Below are 20,286 nucleotides of genomic sequence, written 5' to 3'. Positions count from 1 at the left end.
GCAGACGAGACTATTTACATATACGAATTTGGAAAAAGGTAAATAAAAAAGCTACACTTATAAGATGGGATATTATATTTTTTTAGGATTTATTTTTCTACCTGGCTACAACCCACCTCAGTCTTCTATGCTCCTCCGCCCCTGCTCCCATCTAATTATTACTTTTTTATTTATTTATTGGAAAAAATTCTACATTTCTTTTAAAATATTCCTAGTAGACGAAGATTTGTGTTTAATGATTAAAATCGTAAGTGTTTTGTTTATATTGATTTGGTTGTGTGCGAGTGCGTGCATGAGACGAGAGAGAATCTTATTATACACCACATTCTTCATTTCATCACATTGAATTTACTATTCAAATTTTTATTTTGTTTTTAATTCAGTTTCCATTCTTTTTTTTTATATATATAATTACAATTTTTGGGGACTAAACTCAAGGAAAATTGATTTAAATTTATTGACTAAAAATAAAATTAAAAGACAGGAAACTATAATACAAAAAGCATCACAAATAAGTGATAGCTTCAAAATTCATATATAAATTTAATTTAGTTCTCACAGTTTAAATATTATAAATATTCGGTTTCTTAATATTTTTTCAATTCAATTTTGGTATACAAATTTATTTAGATTGCTGTTTATTCCATAGTTTGAGAGAGGGGAACGAGAAAGGTTACTGAATTCTAGGGGTAGAGAGAGAAAAATAATATTGGCATCAATTTGAACTACTAAAATGGTTAATCTCTATGTTAAATGATCTAATTTGATTATGAGAGTTCAACTTAGATTTTTATTTTATTTACATTGAAAGTGCTTTAAAAAGACAGGTCTGAGCTTGAGAACATTTTTTGTCTCGAGTTGATTTTGTGATGATTTTTTTTTTAGTTTTTTTGAGGTTATGTATAAGTTTACCAAAGTTCATTGGGTGTTTTTGTTTTGGGTCAAAAATAAATTGAAAATGAGTTTTTAGATAAGAACACCTTTAGCTTCGATTTTTCGGCTACCATAATGGTCAGATTCAGGGCAAAATCAGACAATGCGTTGCCTGATTTATTTTTATTATTTTTAAAATATCATCCATTCCATATACAATAAAAGAATATATAAGGATCCAAGCTCTCAAACCCTAACAAAATAGGTTAGGGTTAGCAACGCCCAATCTTTTTTTTTTTCTAATTTCTTTTATTTATGTTTAAATTAATACATATTTTCTTTTTTATTTTGTTTATATAGCCTCTTTTAAATAACAACTAATTTTTAATTATTTAGTATCCATTTAATTTATAAAGAGATTAGTCTCCTTCATTTATAATTTAAACTATGTTGTAATCAAATAATCCTTTAAAATATTATTTTAATAATTCTATTTAGAAAGAATTTTAGTTTAAAATATATAAAAAATTAAGAAACTAAAGAGCCATTAAAAAAAGTTAGGCTCTCGTACCTAGCTTAAAAGGAAAAAAGACTAGACACGCCTATTTTTTATTAAAACAAAAAACTGTCTAGGCAGAAAACAAATCATCTATTAGAATGTTTTATGATACTAAAAAAATCACAGTTTAAGTTTCTTAACCTTCAAAATCCAAAATTCAATTTGTTTTAATCCAAAAATCACCCTAAAAATATTATTGAAACCTCAATAATAAACTCGGACCAAGTGGGTTTGTGAATTGATCCGCGGGCTGATCCAATTTAATAACTATACTTAACATGTCTAAAACTCATAATTTAACTCTCTTGTTTTTAGATACTTGTTTTTATGGTTGTATTCGTTGACTCTCTTGTTTTTAGATACTTGTTTTTATATCGTTGGATTGGATCCTGGAAGTGGCAATTGGCAATATTTACGGCTTAACAAAATCTAACGAGTCATTTAATTGACGAGGACTTGAATTCGTCACCACAACCACGTAAGCTATATGTTAGTTTTCAAAAGGAAAACCGATCGAGTGAAATACAATGGTTGAGCATATTTTCATAAGAAAAGAAAACCCGTTTCATGTTTTTAAGCTCCTCTCTCCCTCTCTCTCTCTCTCTACACATTCATGAGATGCGAGTAATTGTGAAGTTATGTGTTTTTTCTTCTGAAATTACACACTAGCTAATCTCTTAACGCATACAATGATAAGAGATTTGGAGTTTTCTCAAACTTATACAATTACACCATTGGGAGCGGATCAATCAGTTTTGATGTTTACTGAAGAAAGAATGTTTTCTTGAATAACTCTTGAATTAATTAAGAAATATACTTAGCATCAAATAAGAACAAATTGAAATGTAAGAGAAAATGTTTTAAAACGTTGTTTCAAATATGTCAATTGTCAAGTACAAGGCCATGGCAACACAAAACACCAAACATGAGATAACTTCCTGTAATAGACAAACAGTCAAGTTTCAGGGTTTTATTATTGTGAATAAATTAAAAACCAAATTAAACAAAGTTAACTGCACTTTTTCAGAAACTTTTCGCTTAGGGAGTTTATGAAATTATGGCCATCGAATCCTTAATTTTACCCCCTGAACAACACCACAAATGTTCACGGAGTGACGCTGTAATCATTTAGTCCTTGTGTTCAAGTCGGGAATGATTATTAGAACCAGAAGAGGATGGTGCTGCCAGCTGATCAACGGTACCAGCATTCCCCTCTATAGCCTTAGCATGCAAACCTTCGCCAACCTTCTCCTCCTCCTTAATTTCTTCACCGATATGCACGTCATCAACAACCTCTAGCACCACGGCTTTTGGCCCGTGAGGTCCTTCTACTATGGCCTCTTTCACCTTCAAATGTTCATGAACATGTACAATATCGGTTTCTTCAACAGTTTTCTTCGTTTTCCTCTTGATAAAGAAACAAAGAGCAGCAGCAAGGAATGCAAGGAATATAAGGCCACCAAATGAGACAAAGACAATGACTATTACTGTGGTGTTGTTACTTGGTGATGGTGCAGGCGGCAGAGGTGGTGGGGGTGGACGGATATGAGGTGGTGGCGGACGTACATGAGGAGGTGCAGGTGGTGGCTGGAAAGAGTGACTTGGTGGTGGAGGGGAATACGGGAAGTCAAGATTATTGGAGGCGGCCATGTCAAGCGCAGCTAGTGGATGTTTGAAATTGATGATTTGAATTGTTGCGGAGAAAGTAGTAGGGTTGGAGGCCTATTTGTACGGAGAGGTTAGGGTTATTTTTTTTTGTCTAAAATTCATAACAAGTTTTGAGTGACTTGACTCTCATTCTAAGATTTGTGTGGAAGGGTTGTTTGCATTGGAAAACACTCCTCAGTTTCCCTACACTCAAAATCCCATGTTTTTTAATCTGAAGCTTATATCCATATGCCTACTACAGTACTACAATCCAAAAAAAAAGGCATGCTTGCACAGTTTCTAGCGACGGGAAGATGTTGCTGCGGGAACGCCGGGAAGGCGCTTGTTATGATACGCGTTGATTAGATAGAAATGAGTTGAAATGAAGCCTAATGACCTTTTGAATAACTTAAGGTAGCATTATAATTTGTACCGGTGTCCAAATAAAAGGTATGATGCTAGGGATTTAGTTTTCCAATAAATTATGAAAATGTTCACTCAGATTTAATCAGTTAATTAGAGATTTTAAACCATTATGATTTTGATTTTTTTTTTTTTCCATGTAGAATTGGTTGGTTGAAGAAGAGTATAGTCAGCAGTTGGTCTGTGGTTGGCCTTGCTATAACCATCCAAGAGTAAATTTGTCTATTTTTCTTTTTCTTTTTCGTCCTCTTCTTTTCTTGCGCTTCAATCAAATAAAGGCAGACTCCGATAGGACTTCAAGTGAACATCTTTTTTGTCTGGGTGAAAAAAATTTAAAAAAAAACTAATTAAATCAAAGAAATTAAAAAAAAATATTGAAAAAATCAAATAATAAAAAAAATCTGATTAAAATTTTAAAAAAAACCAACCGGTTCACTTCAGTTTTATAAGCATGAAACTAAAAAAATTAAACTGATTCAAACCGGGAAAAAACCGAGTCAAATAGAAAAAAACCAAGTCAAACCGGTTTAAACAAATTTTTATCCAAAAAAACCAAATCAAAACCAATAGGTTTAAACCAATTTTTGTTTTTATATAAAAATAAAAATTTAATTTAATTATTTTTTTTTATAAAAATCAAACCAAACAAAATATAATCACTTCTACTTTTATCTACCTCACCTATCATTTTAGAGAAAATAAAAAAAATGAGTGTACATTTTTCCAGTTCAGATCATTAATATTTGTGATGTGCTCTCTCACACAAATTCTTTAAAATATTGATCATTTTCAGGAAGGGGGACAATTTCCACTGCTCAGTTGCCAATACAATTGTTAAAAGGCTTAACAAACCTTAATGTAAAGCATTGACAATGCCGGGCATACTGTCAAGCCAAATGCAACATGAACATTTTAGCAATAACGCTTTTATTGTACAACAGCTCGGTGGCATCTGAAGAGAAGAGCTTCCAGATTTCAGCTAGCGCTGGAGAGAAATCATTGCCATTACATGTGAACTCAAGTGCAACTAGAACAGACAAATCAGGTAATTTTTGGATCCCTGAACTACACAACAAACAATATTTGTGACAAACGCACACAACTTCTCAGCAGAGAAAATCTTCGTATGTACTGAAAGTAGTTGAGTAGAAGGTTTGGAAATTGAATGGGGTCAATTGAAGAGGGAAGAATATGGAACACACTACACAGTTGCATTTTCTAGCTTGTGGAAAGAATGGCCTCTTAATTCCTGGACAACATATTTGACAAGAGAATCTCGTTCCACATATCAGGTACACCAGGTAAGCACCAGTGGCTGCAATCAGGGACAGATGGATTGTCACTCCAAGTGCCAACATGAGCATCACTCCGGAATGCACCCATGGGTGTCACATGCAAAACTGTTACGGGAACGGCCATTGCCTTTACAACCTTGATTATGGTGTCAGATATTGGGCTACGATCCCTCCCTCCAGTTCTTGATGAAGGCTGCCGAGTCACTTTGCAAGAAAGGCGGTTCCGGCCACTGGTAAATTACAAATGCAATCAATACAATCAGTCAAGTTAACTAGTTAAGCATGAGCATGTCTGTAAATAGCAATAAGCAAGTATGATCTTTCAGCAGATTGTCACATTATGGTTACAAACAAAATTAACATTCACTGACAAAACAGATGAGCCAACAGTGAAGGATCTAATGGCGTGTAAAAGAACTAGACATCCTATAAGTCGCTCACTAAATTCAAAACATGATTCTGTTGAGAATAAGCATCATCTTATAGAGACATCAGTTATAATCAGTCAAGTATCAAAATCCTTGGATTCTTTCAGATTAGAAGTTATGGGATTGGATAGCGAAGGAGATTGGCAGAGGTGGGTTTCTTTAACATTGCTTTGGGTTGGGATTATCTGGTAACTTCTCCTATAGCATGTAAGGCAATAAACACACCAGTCTATGCTCTATACGGAATCCATGATCCATCCTGTCTTCTCCATTTATTTTAATGGGTATAGACTACAGAATCAATTTGCAAAATGCATGGTTCATCTACAGGGACTTGTATGCATCATTATTTTGTGTTTGATAGACACCTTTTGACAATGTTTATAATTCACTTAAGCAAATAGGATGGTAGATAACACACCTCCAATGGGAAGATTCAAAAGTGCGGAAGAACACGCTTGTTCTATTTGCATTTATGGTAGTGTTAAGCCATGATGCCCATGTATGCAGTGCCCTTTCGAAGGCAGCAGTGATAGGCATTCCTATCTTCAGCGATCTGCCCACCAGAAAATAACAGCCCCTGTCTGAGAAAATATGTTAGGAGGATTTTGTGCATTCACAGACCAAAAGAACTATGTTCATAGACTCCAACGGATTCTAGATGCAGATAATTGTTGACATGGAAGAACACAGAATATCATGTCTTTGACCATTGATGTGTATACGGGATTTTAAACCAAATCAGAGTTGAATAACTGCAGGAATGCTATATTCAGGAATTCATTGCCTATATCTACTACATCTTCCTAGTAAAAAAAAAAACGTGTCGGGTGCTATTAAATCATTCATCTTTTCAGCCAACAATACTGGATGAGATGACTATAAAACGAGAATTCAATGCAAGCTTTGTGATACATGCATTTATCAACACGTATTACTGTGTCACATGTAACATTATCAGAAGTTATCAATAACTACATAAATGATGCAGAAAGAGAAAAAAATAAATGATAGGTTTGCTTCCCATATAACATAGAAGTATACGGCAGTATTATTTGCAACCAAAGACTCCTTAAATCAGCTCATACCAGAAGGCACATCCCAATTCCAAAATATAGTTTCAAGTAATATGTCACGAATAGTTTATCAAGATATCTCTCAGACAAGTAAACAACTTACATTTCGAAGAGTTTACTCGGTGTCCACCAATGCCCTGAATTAAATATTAGAATATCAGAATCAATCCATTCATTGCGAATATCGTCCAACTTATCGATCTTCAGTGTTGATTTAACCCTCTTTGGTGCGCGCCTAGGTGCTGGACCAGGCTGCACCAGAAAAACTGATCTATAGAAATCAATTCTCAAGTCAAAAGAACTAAACCGTACACCTAAAAACCTAATCTGCTTGGTGATTTTATTCCCGTTGATCTCATAAACACTCCTCTTGTCCTCCACACCCGTCATGAGCATACATATCAAAGATTCCCACTGTGTTCTACTCAATGAATCACCAACAAAAACAATTCGCTTCCCACGCATCTTTTCAAGAATTTCACGCGCATTAAACCTCGGAATTTCACAATTCTTAGGCTTCCACCTCCATTTTGTATAACCTCTGTCTCTTCTCCCATTAGCCAAGCAATTAAATCCATTCTCAGCGAAAGGACACTGAGATGCATCATATAAAGGGTAACTCTCATCTTGTATCCAGTTTCCCTCAAAATAATTGCACTCACTTACAGAACTATTGAAATGGGGAGTCTCATACGTCTTATCAATAACAGGCTGAAATCTTGGAAACAGAATCACATATACATATGCCATGGCTAAAAGGAAAGATAACAACGAGACAACAGCAACAACTCCATTGAATGATTGAAAGATCCAGAATTTACAATGACCCTTTATTACTACTCCCTTGCCAAAACTCAAAACCCTTTTCACAAAAGGCCTTAAATGGCCAAATGACAAGTGATTGAAACTATCAACCATCTCGATCATCTCATAGAACAACACAATGCACACTAATAAAACAAATCAATTTGCCATCACATCATATCATTAGAACAACTAACTCAAAATTCCACACACCATAACTTCGATAATGGAACCGATGTTGATACATACCTATTGAAACAAAAACAGATCAGTACAGCAACAACAACCCAAATCAAGACCAAAACTTGAAGAATCTTTAAGAAGCACAATAGGTGAAGTTAACACTCAATGAGGCGAGGTTTCTTGAAATGGGGAGGTGCAGATAAAAGTGAATGGGGGTTGAAAGGTGAGGGCACTCTTGTCATTTACGGGATAAAAGTTGAGTTGGATCAGACAGGGATCCTGCGGACTGTTGCTGTTTAGTAATAAGTACGACACCAGAAGCTTGTCGGTGAATTGAATTTCTGTTTATTTACGTCTTTTTGCACAGTTGGACAGGTGGGCCAGCCGTCAAATTATTTATGAGTGTGGTTTGTAAAAAAATTTGATTTTTTTAAAACTTTTTTTATTTTAATATTCTATATCAGAAATAAATTTTAAAAAATAAAAAATATTATTTTAAATCAAAATTACTTTAAAAATCAACATTTATAATAATTCACTACATGCCTTTCAATGCAATGAAGCCTGAGTGGTGGAGCCCTCTTTTGATTTGGACATCACTGGCCTGTCTTTGATAGAGACAGAGAAACAAATCTCAGATCCAGTAGAGTAGATACCATTCACGTGTTTTCTTTTATCTGTTTTAATTTTCAAATACCTCTTTTATTTTCCAAAAAAAATTATTTTTGGATTTTTTATTTTTTTTTAGCACCAGTATCACAAAATTTTGAAAATCACTTTATTTTGTTTAGAAATTTTTTGATCATTTCCTGGGTTTCATTTTTTATATTTTTATGTTTAAAAACAAAAACAGATAAAAAAACAATAAACTATTATCAAAACAATCCCTAAACTCTTTATTGGAAAACACACAAACATGAATAATACTTTTTTTTCTTTTATATACAATTATTTTTTAGAAATGTAAACTATTAAGCTTTTTTTTTTTTAATTTAGGTAGTGTTATAAATTTAGTTTTTATTATAAGTCTAATATAAATATTTAATTAATTAATAATATAATTTTTTATGATAATCTTTAGTTTAAATAAAATAAACTTAATATTCTATAATTATATTATAAAAATACAAATATTGAGATAATTTTTATAAATTATGGTTTTATTTTTTATAAAAAATAGTTGTAATTTTGATGGATTTTTTATTTTTTCAATGAAAAAATTTATTTTCATTCTCAATAAATGAACATATTTTTTACTTTTAAAAAAAAGAAACTGTTTTTCTGTCCGTGAACATATCCTTAGATCTTAGAATGATGTTAGACACGTGTTTTACATATGATTGGAGTGGTGTAGAAAGTGGGCCGACCTGACCAATATAACAATGACGCGTTTCAAGATTTTCCATCTGTTGAAGTGAACTCCTTCAGGCTTCAACGTCACCGATATTGCTTCGCTGACTCACCCGATCATTATAACGGTGTCAACACCAAAACCATCGAAGATTTTTATATTTCTTATTGAATTAGCTGCAGTTTAGATGTCGTTTTGATGCATCACGGTGGACCCAAAAAACAGTGTTGAAACAGCGGATTTCTTAAGGCGATGATCCAAGCATGACGGCATCCATCTTCCAAGCATTTCTGCTTATTTTCATTTCTGGGTGGATCCCATCACCGGCTTCAGAGTTTTAAAGAATTCCCCGTGGATGTTATGGACAGGTTGGGAAAAAAAAAAGAGGAAAAGAACAAGGAAGCTACAAATCTACAAATGCGTAAAATCCGCTTAGCAAGAACATTACTTGTTAACGTATCAAAGCCCAAAGGATTCTTTAACAAACCAATTCAAAACAAGCTGGTTAACTAGACTCTGAGACTGGATGGTTGGAACTAACCAGCTCTTCACTCTATCAAATCAATCAGGAACCTTTAATTCCAGTTGGGTACAGATGCCAGCAATGAAATGAAGATAAAAAGTCCCAAACACTGAATTCCCATTTCTAAAGAAATAGATTGAAACGCCCTATCTCTTGCAATTGTTATTGCTGGAAACCCAATTACTCCCTCGCTGCCTTCTTAAGGCGAGGAAGTTTTGGAACTCGGAATTCAACAACTGGAAACTCTATCAGGCTGTAATAAATGGTGAAGATTCTCAATCATCCATTGAAACGTGTGTTGTATTTGGCAATCTCCGGCCGCGCACAAATGAACTGAACAGATGCAAAGCTCTTGAAGGTTGTGCATAGGGCACCATATGGGCAGCTGCCCTCACTGTGGCAAAAGTCAATAAATTTCCATATTCTGTTGCCCAACCTCCAACCTATACAAGTAATACAAGTTCGGATCATTACATATGCAACAGGTAGAAGGAACACTGGAGGAAATTCAAAGTAACTACTATATGAGTACTTTTAAGTACCTGGCCTTTGTGAAACCATGTTCCATATGGGACTGTAATCTTGAAATTTAGATCTTGGGCAAGTTCTTTGACGAGTGTCCGGGAGCCCAGAAGTGGCACAACAGAATCTTGATCGCCACTGCATTGGTCAAATTGATTGATTAAGGTTTTCATACGTGCTTAGAGTAACATAGCAACATGGCTAAAAACCAAGTTTTGTCCCCTTTCATCTGTACAATTTAGAGCTTACCTGAAAACCCAAACTGGAATATGATTTTGAATTATCTTTTTTAGAATGGGAAGTATGTCAATGTTACCATCAGTGTCGCTGTAGTTTAATACACTGCCCAGTAAACCAAGATGCAAAAGTTAGATTTACAACATTCGGTATGACGAACAAGCCTAGACAAGGACTCGTACTCATCAAGTAACTAAGGCCATCAAAAATTTACATTAAAAGAGAAGCATCTGAACCCTACTTCTAATGGTGATTTCATACAGCTGGTCTTTAAAAAATTTAACATCATGAAAAGATAAGCCTTGCAAGATTCTGACATTGTTTCCTCAATTGGTTGGAAAGAGAAAGCAACTATCACTTACTCACTGCACATGGACCAAGGATAAGTTAGTTTGGTCCGATTTGCATGAAGAGCCTTCTGAACTTCAGGAAGATTGAAATAGAAACGTCTTTCAGAGGTCATACACACATCAACACCAACACTTATCTTGGTAGCCTGGGTATATTGGAAAAGCAAAGTGGCTTAATTCTATGACAAATATGAACTTACAATGAGGAATGAACAAGGAAGAAGAGAGTAGAGAGTAGAGGGAGCAAACCATTTTCCTCAATCGTAGCTCTTGATTTACTATGGATGGATAGCAAACATCGAGAATCACATCATAATTGTTTATGTAATCGCCAATGATGCTATTTGCTTGAGATATCGCATCATTGCAAGAATCGGTTACATTATGCGGACTTGCATAGGTGTAGTCATCAAAGGCGCATTCATTCATGATCTTGAGGCCGATCTCATCAGAAATCATCCCATGGGACCAAAAGAACTCGTATGTTGCTGGAACATCCCGATCAAGTCTAAGAAGTGGATTACCAATCTAACCAAATACATTGAACAAATAAGAAAGAAAAAAACTAAATACAAAGGGGAAAACAAGATTTATGGAAGAAAGGGCCTGAAAACATAGTAGACGTGTTCATCACAGAAACAGAAGTGTCAGGTTTTCTTACAGCAACTCCTTTGATATTGAACTTGAAATCAGTTGACCGTGCATTATGGTCCAGAAGAACCTCAGCCAACTGTGGTATGTAGTGCCCTGTATGACAATTTTCATACACGTAAGAAATTCACTAAAACAGACCAACCAAGAAATGATAAATGTGTTAAGTCGTATTTAATGGACACAAAGATTGTCTTCTGTGAGCTTGGGATTATTAGGCATGGCTAATGATCGGAAACCTCTATATATCGAGCTCAGTTGTCACTACAAAATGGGAGATAACATTAAAACAAAAGGGTGCACCTCGAAAACTTTTGCATCGATAACAAGTTTAGAGCAAAAATGAAACTTTTTTCAATGCATATGGTCATACCTGCATAACTTTCTCCAGTGAGAAACAATTCTCTGGATTTGAAATCTGGGAACTTCTCATACCACTTCAATAAGAACATTTGCATATCCTTGGCTGTCAGAACAATAGGCGTTACTTGGGTCAATCTAAAATAATGTATGTACAAGCCAAAATGAACACATTCTACGTAATCATCCATCTGTTTTCTACTTCATCAATAAGAATACCTCACTGTTAAATAAATTAAGAGAAAACCAGTGTGGTTGTTTGCAGTTTTCTGTACCTGTTTTGGCATCTCCAGTAGTGTAATCAGAAGTTGTATTTGAGTACGACCATCCTACTCCAGCAGGAGACTCGACAAAGAGGAGATTCGATGCTGAGAAGATGACAGATGAAACGAATTCAAGTTATAATTAGTTAAATAAGGTACCTGTACCGGAATTTATTGTTCTGCTAACTATATGCTACCTCTGTTCCAGGACATTGAATTTCTTCGAAGGCCGCGGCCATCTCCTCTAGGAAAGAATGGACCCAACTCTGTGAACGCTCCTCCACCAACAGAGGAACAACCAGGGCCTGAAAATGGGATATTAATATTACTACCTTGAATCCGTCAACATTATGGGAAATGCACTGCATCTTTTTTCAATATTAGGACGATACAGGTCGAACTTGTTATTGAATTCTAAAGCCCTGCACAACGAGATTAAAGAAAATAGCAGAAGTTTTGACTGGAACATCATTAAAGAGTTTGAATTGAATATGAAGAAATCCTGTCGATTGATCACAGCAGCAGATTCTTCATTAATATCCAATTACTCGTCGATTCCAAGCCCAAGAGCAGAAGAGATGGTTATATTAAAGACTAAACAAGGGCTATTTTGTATTGTCCTTTTCGTTTTAATTTATAAGATTTGTCTCTGAATTATGATTCACCAAAAAGAAAAGAGGAGCAAAAGAAAACTGTGAACCTTGCAACAGTTGGTGATAGAGTACTGTTGACAAAATTTCAAACTTTTCATCAACCAAAGCATAAAATCCCCCCTACATTAGAAGGGGAGTACTATGAAATGCTTCAAGACTGTTGAGAGACAGAATTATCCTAATTTGTATTTTCATGATTCAAAACCACGAAGTTGCATCAAGAGACTTGTCATAATCATAAACATATAAGACAAAGAACAAATACAAAATTGCACAGTTCATATTTTTTGGAAAGAGAAAAGGAGAAGTGAATCTTGAACGTAGAAAGCAAATTTGAAGGACAAGACCAGCAAGTACATTTAAGAAAAATAACTAGAGCTAAAAGTAGAGTAAAAAGAAACAAAATTGAACCCCAATAACAAGACATTACAGCTCACAATATTTTTTTATGAAAGAAGGTTTCATTCATCAAAATAACAAAAAAAACAAAACATAAACATCCTCAAAATGAACATGTTGTGTGAGAGAGAAACTGATCACCTCCGTTGAGCCAGAGAGCTAGGGGCTTCTGGTCAGGGTCCTTGTCAGCCTCAACGAAGTAGTAAAACAAGCCCCTTCCATTCTTGACATCCACATCAACATAACCAGCATATTGCCTGAAGCCAACCTTTGGTTGACCAGGCAAGTTGAGGACCAGATCCTTAGCTGGATATCCATCCACCACATTACTCAACAACAACCCGAAACCCAACACAGCAATTAACACCCCACCAAACCTACAACCACCCATCTCATGAAACCCCATGACCATGTGATAGTACAGTACAAGAAGCGAAACCTCACGCTTTTATCCTGAACTCTCCCCCCCGCACATTCAAATCCTTCTCTAAGTAGATGTGTATTGCATATTATATTATACTAGAACAAACCACCCAGAAAAAAGAAGAGTTCAAAAAGTATGACAGAAAAGAAACCTGATAATGATAATACTCTATTGCATGTCTTGTATTCTACATGTATATCTTTATCTTTAATGAAACAAATTCTGTTACAACAGGGCACGTGAATCCTGGACCTTCCTTTAACGAAAAGGCGACTGTGTATATTTATAGCCAGATCTGCCCTAGACAGTGCGAAAAATCTCCTCTACACATATGTATGTATGTATGTATGTATGTATAGAAGGAGAGAAAGACGTTGGAAGCTGCAGGGTGGTCAGGTCCTGCTTTACTTAGGTGGTGAATCTGGGAGAGAGACGTTGGGAATATAACACCTTTTTAATGTTTTGGGTTTTTTTGGGTTAATAAAAGTAAATCCCAAAAAAAAAAAAAAAACCACTTGTTATCTTCCAAATTCTGATATGATGTGAGATAACAACTCAACAGAATCAGTCAAATAAGTCAAAAATGAGAAGTAAAAAAACAAAGAACAGAATAGGCAGACAGGTATCCTTTTGGCTTTCGTTATACTCTGGCCGCTTCGTTGGATTAGGATAATATTAACAGCATTCTATTATATCTGATAAATGCCATGTCCACTTGCAGTTTACAGAGACTGTAACGCACACACGGATTGATGATCATAAATAATGAAACTCAAAAGAATCTTCATAGATATTTTATACACTTTAACTAGAGCCAAAAGTAGAGACAATAACAGCCGTTCTCGTTGGCTGTCTTTTTTTTAGCTGTGTAGCCCCACATGCCAACAATTTTTTTTTCTTTCTTTCTATTTTTTTTTTTTTTTACAGTTGGAGACTCGGAGATCTTGCCGTGGTGACTGGCTCAATGTTGCCGACGGAGTGCTTTAGTCAAAACTCAATAATCATGGGCAAGAAACTCGAACTTTGACTGCAGTCGTGTGTTTATATTGCTTCTCAAATATTTCGCTTTTTAAAATAGCGAATGCGTTAAGAAACGTTTATAATAATGGGGTTCTCTTTCGCTTTCAAGGACTGGATCTAGCGTTGATCAACCAACCATGGATGGCCAAGGACGCAGCAGCATTAATTAGTGACCTTTTCCTAACACCTAATTTGTCATTACCTATAGAAATAAGGGTTCAAAAATTGCTGATAGAATTTTAGAGTGCCATGGAGAAAAGGATACGATGGCTAACCACTTTCAATTCCCGGCCGCGCCAATCATGGATTTGTAGTCCACACCTAAGACTGTGGACTTGTTTTTGCCAGAAGCACGAGCCAGTAAATGGCCAAGTCTTGATGCTCGTAGATGTCAGAGTGGTAATGACTGTGTCCACACAACTTGTTAGTGCACACAAAAGTTCATGCCTTGTCTGTAACATTTACTTTAGTAATTAAGTGCCGAAGGTTGAAGTTCCACCAGATGACCCGCTAAAGCGCAAAATATTATATGAGAAACTAAGCAGGCCTGATGGTTTGGCCATGAAAAAAGATTAAAAAATAGGCAATGAACGCAACATACCTCAGATATCACTGCAGCAACTGGGGGAGGGCGATGCTCCTATAGAAAAATAGAGAATTTGTATTTAATCATCAGAAGATAAATTCAATGTTGTTAACGGCAAGAACATTTTATGTTGTATTTATGAAAATATTCTGTATTATAATCTCTTTTCAGATTGAAACCTAAAAATTAACATCTTTCTACTAATTTAAGGATTAAAAATAGAATGAATTCCTGGTGCCTGCCAACGGTACTGGTTGGGGTTCTGCCCTCCTCCAACAATTATAGAGTAATTTAGTAACAAAATACATACAAAAGACTTTGCAGATGAAAATTTCCAAAATTTCTAGGCACAGACATGTATGGACTTGGCCGATAAGGTCGAAATGGTGACCTCCATATCACGTAAGACCCCCGATTTGGGAAGCTTTTTGACCCAAAGAAAATTTTTAAGTCAACACAGGAAGCCATGTTGATTCCATAAGCCATATGTAAGGATCATCAAAACACACAACATCATACCACCACACCAATAACAGCACTAACACTACCACCATCACCACCACCACCAGCAACAGTTAAACACACTAAAATTCACTCAAAGGGGATCGGGAACGATGCATAACAAGTTATCTTTCACTTGTAGGGCCATAAGTAACAAGTGGGGAAAATTGCACCAGCAGAATGATGCCCATATTTGAAATGTATCAGTAGGAGAATGGGTAAAAGATTTGGATAAGAATCCTAGAAAGCCCTAGGTTTTTTGTTTGGCAACTGGGGCCTTCTGTGTGTGCGTATATAGTTCTAACCAAACTTTCGTATTCAAAGTTTTAACGTATACCTGTTTTGGAGGGGAAAGAAGAAAATTAATTAATAAGAAAAAGAAAGAGGAAAAAAGAAGATAAAGTGAATAATAAACTGGTTAGGAGTAGAAAGAACAATTCTTTCAGCAAACACTACTGGTGAACATCATAACAATCTCAAAAGCTATGGACTCAGACCTCAAGTGTAACCAGTTATTATGCAAGCTCTGGAATCGCAAACAAACAATGATCGTGCATGCCCCAGTGTTTTCATTTTTCTCCATCCAAAATGATACACGTTGATATCAAGCATTCAAATCAGCAGTCTTCTCTTCTCTGACTTTAATGATGATCAATAAGGAAGTTTAGAAAGTGAAGACTATGGACAAAAGCTGTTTTGAAGAGCGTGTGACTACTGTGGGACAGTTTGAAATAGAGATTCAAGAAGCAGGCATACTTCTGATTTAAGTCTTGTATATATCTACAATGGATGAGCAGACAAGCTATAGCCTCTTTTCCCTTCACAAAAGAAAAGGGAATGCCAAGGAAGGGTGCCTAAAAGGTAGAATTTCGAATATTACTAGCTGTATAAAGGTGCCAATCACTTTCTGGTCCCCCGCCATTCTTCTTTTGGATGCTGGCTTCCTTTTTTCCCTTCTCAGTGAAGAATCAACCAAAAAAAAATGGATTATCATAGTATGTGTCAGAGAATGGCAAGAGAGAACAAAGGTGCTTGATTTCCTAATTCACAAGTTAAACTTTGAACTCCTAAGAAAAGCTCATGATTGTTATAATAGGCTATTACGAAATAGTTTTGTATTTCTTTTGAAGATTGATAGGAAATAGTGTAGATTAACAAGAAAGAAATAGCAGCAGATGAGCTCATCATGCTTGAGCCACCATGTAGTGATTTATCTGTATATCAAAGTCTGAGGCTCAAAGATTAAAACTCAACTACTACTAAAGAAATTTTACGAAGAAAGTTACTTCAGAGTTCAGACAGTAAGCCAGGCAACAAAGTCAAATTCTAAAAACACAATTATTTCAATCACATAATATGCATGTCCATAGAATATATATACACTCACCATAAAGGAACGTTAACTTGTGAAATCACAGCTTCATTTTTAAGGAGGCTATCACTTCACAATCATATATACATAATAAAAAAAATAATCAAGCCCCAGAAGACAGTAAAAAGAATTAGCAACTTCATAAAGTATGAATTTGCAACGCTCCAATACCAATAGACATGCAGAAGGTTGTAGCTAAAGACAGCAGAGGGAGCCAAAGAGAAGTAGCTGCAACGAGCTATAGGCATTCCTGTATTCTCCACCAGGTTTAGTCCCGTATCCATGAACTCAAGTTAAATGGCCAGGAAGCAAAAATTGAACGTTCATAAATTTCAAGTCTCAAGTCTTCTGATAACTAGGCAAGTTTGATTTAGTTGAACAAATTGAGCACTGCTCATATATGCCACAGCCATCCTCAAGAAACATTCTTTCCAGAATAAAAATCTCAAGGCCAAGCTAAATTTTAAATGATAGATTCAAAACCCTGGTTTTTGGCTGGAGAATAGGACGCCAAGCTCACCATGATTGCTGCCAATTAAGGCGAAGGATGCCAAGCTTATGTTGGGACTAAACAGGTTCTAAATAGCTTTGCTACATAAATGATATTGAAAATGGCATCCACATGGTATGCATAGCATTATTTGCATCGGAGAAGACAGGAAACATTGGTTTAATTCAGTTAAAAGAGGGAGAAAGAGAGAAAGATTCTAGTTTCTTGTACTTGAATAGAAAGATTGTGCTCTGAGAAGCCTTGGCTTAATTTTTATTCTTTCGGCCTAGCAAGTAGGCAAAACAAGTTTCAAGCTCGATAATCCAGCTCCGCCATGGTCCGCCACAGCTGCTGGCATAGTCTTCAACATTTGCATATTTTTACCCTATTGAACTTCATCTGATAACGACAATCGAGTCTTAGAACAAAGAATCAAGTCTTATTCAATTATGTGCGGTACAGTAGTATCAGTACAATTCATAGTCTGGAGTGTCAATTAGTGGGCCAGACGTAGCTCATTCAGAACTACATCCTCGCAACCTTTGGACTGCCTTCAACGAGTACTTCTGGAGTTTCCTATAGATTTGCATCACGAATGAACAGAAAGAAGGAAGAAAGAGTAGAGTTCAAATTTCAGAATACAGTCGAACTAGACGCAAGGAATGGAATGGGGTGTCCAAGCGCCACTCTCTTTGCTTTTTGCTGAGAGGTCTTCCCTTCCCTGCTTTTTCTCTGTTTACCCTCACATCTGCTAATCCCCAGGTGCAGTATTTGGTCTCCATATCAAAAGAAACGAGCCTGAGAACACCATCACTTTCTGAGGACGAATCTTTAGCATCAACCTCATTAACATACTTCACATACATAGCTCGATCCTTGAACCGGTCCAGATCTTCTGGAATCCGAACAACTCTTTCAACACCAGGAGAAGATACCTGATGCAAAACACTTTAGAGTTAACAGACAAAACATCTGATTACTACAAACACAAACATCATTCAAATTTCAGCTTTAAAGCATTAACTATATTTTGGATTGGTAGTGAAATCTACTAAATCGGTTCCACACGTGCATCAAAACACCAAGCATGTATAACATGTACAAAGCCTTGCCTAAGTAATGCACACTTGCTATTGAAATTTCACTGGTGTATAAAACTTGGAGGCAGCTTTGTGCACATGCACCCCTAAGTTTTCATTGAGGGCTGGGCTGGCTCTCGGTCTGACTTGAGAGCCAGCCCCTAAAGAAAAACCATAAATGCAAAGAAGTAAATAGGAAATACAACTACCTCCAAAGTAATATTCTCAGTCATAGTTTTAGCAAGTTCAGCTTCATCCAACCGTGCTCTATAGGTTGTAGAAAAAGCTTCAATATCTTCGATATTGGGGGAACCAGACCTACGATATATCATTGTGTCTTAGATCCATAATCATTATTTAGTCACAGAAATTCAAATAAGAAAAATTCAGAAGAAAATAAAAATCTAAGACGTCTAAACAACTCCCTACATTTTTAACTCCACTTTTGACAAATATTAGTCCATCTTCCTCAATTAATTTCATAATATTCAAGACATTGCATTCTAGATAAATTCACTGGACGAAATTTAATCACACCGAGCATCAAGGGTAACAAATTCATTGACATTTCTCATGAAGGTGTTGAAGATAGCACTCACCTATTTGTAAGCCTCTCAATGCGGACTTGAATGGTGGAATTCGACAAAGTCTTGAAGGCATAAATTTTCAATTCCCCGTCAAAAGTTGAGCAAACCTCTTCAGCTATCTTCAATGCTTCTTTATCCCACCATGTCCCAGCAAGTGCAATCCCACCTCCACCACCTCCATCACCAACCTTCAAAAAGAATCAAGATTTATCACCAAATTATCCAACTTCAATCAAAATAAATCAAGAAATCGATGAAAAACATTTAACTTTAATTACAAAAACTCACATATAGTTCTGCTTCATCTTCCAAAAACTCTTCATCATCGAAATAATCATCATCACCATCCATCGCTGCTTCTAAAATCAAAGATTAAAACTTTAAAAGAAGCTTTCAATACAGAGCAAGAAAGAGAAAATGGGTTATTAAGAGTTGAGTTACCGTCTTCAAAATCATCAAAGAGAAGCTGTTCTTCTTTATCTTCATCGTCTCCTGATACTTCTTCGATTATGGTTGGTTTAAGGACTGGCTCGGGCTTGGAGTTTCTCTTCTTGGCATGGACTAGAAAGGACGCGGTTGAAATTATGCGACATGGGTGTGGCCAAAATGGGAAGGAGAAGGAATGGTTTGTGAGTGAAGGCTTGCAGTGGGGGGAGGCGGTGATTGGTGGAATTGAAATCGGAGGGAATCTTAAATTCCATGGGGAAATCAAATTCATTTTACGTTAGCGTGGAAATGGAATTGCAAGTAGTTGAATTCTCGGGCTGAAGTTCGGGCAACTTGTAATGGCACTGGTAAAGGAGTTTTGAAAGAGCAGTGATAGGAACGCAAACGAAAAACGATGCCGTATATATATATATATATATATATATATATATACGCAATTTTGTGAGGCTATTCATTTACAGTCGGGTCAGTGAAAAAACATTTGAACATAGAAAAACTTTTTAATGAAACTAATTGGTATTGATATTGTTGTTCTTAAATCCATCCAAATGATAGATTAATTTTTAAATTTTTAGAATTAACTTTTTACATAAACAAAGCTTAGAATTAAATGACATAAAATTTGCCAAATGAATTATATGATGGTATTAAATATAACTTGAATAAATGAGAAAAAAAATACTTGATTTAATTTATAAAAAAAAAACTTAGGATGATAAAAATAAATTTTAATATTGAAACGATAATATATTAAATCAATTTAAATTATGTAACTTACTAAATTTATGACTCAGATTCTATTAGATTTAGTAATTATTTTAAAGCTATGTTAAGATACTCGTAAAATAAATACTTGTAAAATTAAATATTAAGATATTTATTTAAAATTATAATAATTTTATAGATAATAAACTAAAATAAATTATATAAACAAATTTAAAATGAAAAAAATACTATTGAATGAAATTAAAAAGAGGGGGAGAAAGAGGAAATAATAATAATAAAAAAAAAAAAACCCGCTGCCAACGAGGAAGGGGGGAGTTTCACTGAATTTAGTTGTTTCGTTAATTAGTTCATCGCGACATCCCATGGCTGAGTTTTAATCTCATTTTGGAATTGGTTGCTTCAAATAGAATTGACTAACAGCAATTAATTTGAAAAGGACATGGACTTTTCAATGTTG

General features: G+C 35.3%; 4 protein-coding genes across 6 annotated transcripts; all 4 read right to left on the bottom strand.

Annotated features, from left to right (window-relative positions):
• Positions 1-2,285: 2,285 nt before the first annotated feature.
• LOC118029703 (uncharacterized) lies at positions 2,286-3,169 on the bottom strand. The gene has a single exon (XM_035033648.2). It carries the CDS (start codon positions 3,080-3,082, stop codon positions 2,561-2,563), a length of 522 nt encoding a protein of 173 aa, XP_034889539.1. The 5' UTR covers positions 3,083-3,169; the 3' UTR covers positions 2,286-2,560.
• A 1,215-nt stretch (positions 3,170-4,384) lies between these two features.
• On the bottom strand, positions 4,385-7,547 carry LOC118029871 (protein trichome berefringence-like 7). Of its 2 annotated transcripts, none has more exons than XM_073404465.1 (3): positions 6,405-7,547; positions 5,647-5,781; positions 4,385-5,027 (listed from the first exon to the last, which is right to left on the bottom strand). In XM_073404465.1, exons 1-3 carry the CDS (start codon positions 7,226-7,228, stop codon positions 4,745-4,747), a joined length of 1,242 nt encoding a protein of 413 aa, XP_073260566.1. In that variant the 5' UTR covers positions 7,229-7,547; the 3' UTR covers positions 4,385-4,744. The 2 variants fall into 2 exon arrangements, with proteins under 2 accessions (XP_073260566.1, XP_034889757.1); XM_035033866.2 differs by having other exon boundaries at positions 5,647-5,805; positions 6,405-7,544.
• A 1,504-nt stretch (positions 7,548-9,051) lies between these two features.
• Positions 9,052-13,458, bottom strand: LOC118029785 (serine carboxypeptidase-like 42). Its single transcript, XM_035033751.2, has 10 exons — positions 12,739-13,458; positions 11,743-11,850; positions 11,558-11,650; positions 11,296-11,388; positions 10,933-11,018; positions 10,521-10,799; positions 10,284-10,417; positions 9,934-10,026; positions 9,705-9,822; positions 9,052-9,605 (listed from the first exon to the last, which is right to left on the bottom strand). The coding sequence occupies exons 1-10, from the start codon at positions 13,007-13,009 to the stop codon at positions 9,438-9,440; spliced, it is 1,443 nt and encodes a 480-aa protein (XP_034889642.1). The 5' UTR covers positions 13,010-13,458; the 3' UTR covers positions 9,052-9,437.
• A 3,951-nt stretch (positions 13,459-17,409) lies between these two features.
• Positions 17,410-19,479, bottom strand: LOC118029950 (uncharacterized). Of its 2 annotated transcripts, none has more exons than XM_035033983.2 (5): positions 19,098-19,479; positions 18,945-19,015; positions 18,669-18,844; positions 18,279-18,387; positions 17,410-17,925 (listed from the first exon to the last, which is right to left on the bottom strand). In XM_035033983.2, the coding sequence occupies exons 1-5, from the start codon at positions 19,372-19,374 to the stop codon at positions 17,617-17,619; spliced, it is 942 nt and encodes a 313-aa protein (XP_034889874.1). In that variant the 5' UTR covers positions 19,375-19,479; the 3' UTR covers positions 17,410-17,616. The 2 variants fall into 2 exon arrangements, with proteins under 2 accessions (XP_034889874.1, XP_034889949.1); XM_035034058.2 differs by having other exon boundaries at positions 18,945-19,009.
• Between the last annotated feature and the right edge of the window lie 807 nt (positions 19,480-20,286).

Source organism: Populus alba, chromosome 14 (genome assembly GCF_005239225.2).
Source record: "Populus alba chromosome 14, ASM523922v2, whole genome shotgun sequence".
Taxonomy (NCBI): Eukaryota; Viridiplantae; Streptophyta; class Magnoliopsida; order Malpighiales; family Salicaceae; genus Populus; species Populus alba.
The sequence above is the reverse complement of the archived record's forward strand: the minus strand, read 5'-3'. Positions and strand labels throughout refer to the sequence as shown.

Coding starts and splice junctions, on each gene's coding strand:
- LOC118029785 (XM_035033751.2), bottom strand. CDS start 13,009: ATGGTCATGGGGTTTCATGAGATGGGTGGTTGTAGGTTTGGTGGGGTG. Junction 11,389..11,557: donor TACTGGAGATGCCAAAACAG/GTACAGAAAACT, acceptor TTGTTCTGACAG/CCAAGGATATGCAAATGTTC. Junction 10,027..10,283: donor CCTTGGTCCATGTGCAGTGA/GTAAGTGATAGT, acceptor TTTACTGGGCAG/TGTATTAAACTACAGCGACA.
- LOC118029871 (XM_035033866.2), bottom strand. CDS start 7,228: ATGATCGAGATGGTTGATAGTTTCAATCACTTGTCATTTGGCCATTTA. Junction 5,806..6,404: donor CCGAGTAAACTCTTCGAAAT/GTAAGTTGTTTA, acceptor TTTCTCAGACAG/GGGCTGTTATTTTCTGGTGG. Junction 5,028..5,646: donor TTTGAATCTTCCCATTGGAG/GTGTGTTATCTA, acceptor GTAATTTACCAG/TGGCCGGAACCGCCTTTCTT.
- LOC118029703 (XM_035033648.2), bottom strand. CDS start 3,082: ATGGCCGCCTCCAATAATCTTGACTTCCCGTATTCCCCTCCACCACCA.
- LOC118029950 (XM_035033983.2), bottom strand. CDS start 19,374: ATGAATTTGATTTCCCCATGGAATTTAAGATTCCCTCCGATTTCAATT. Junction 19,016..19,097: donor CTTTGATGATTTTGAAGACG/GTAACTCAACTC, acceptor CTTTGATTTTAG/AAGCAGCGATGGATGGTGAT. Junction 18,845..18,944: donor AAGATGAAGCAGAACTATAT/GTGAGTTTTTGT, acceptor TTCTTTTTGAAG/GTTGGTGATGGAGGTGGTGG.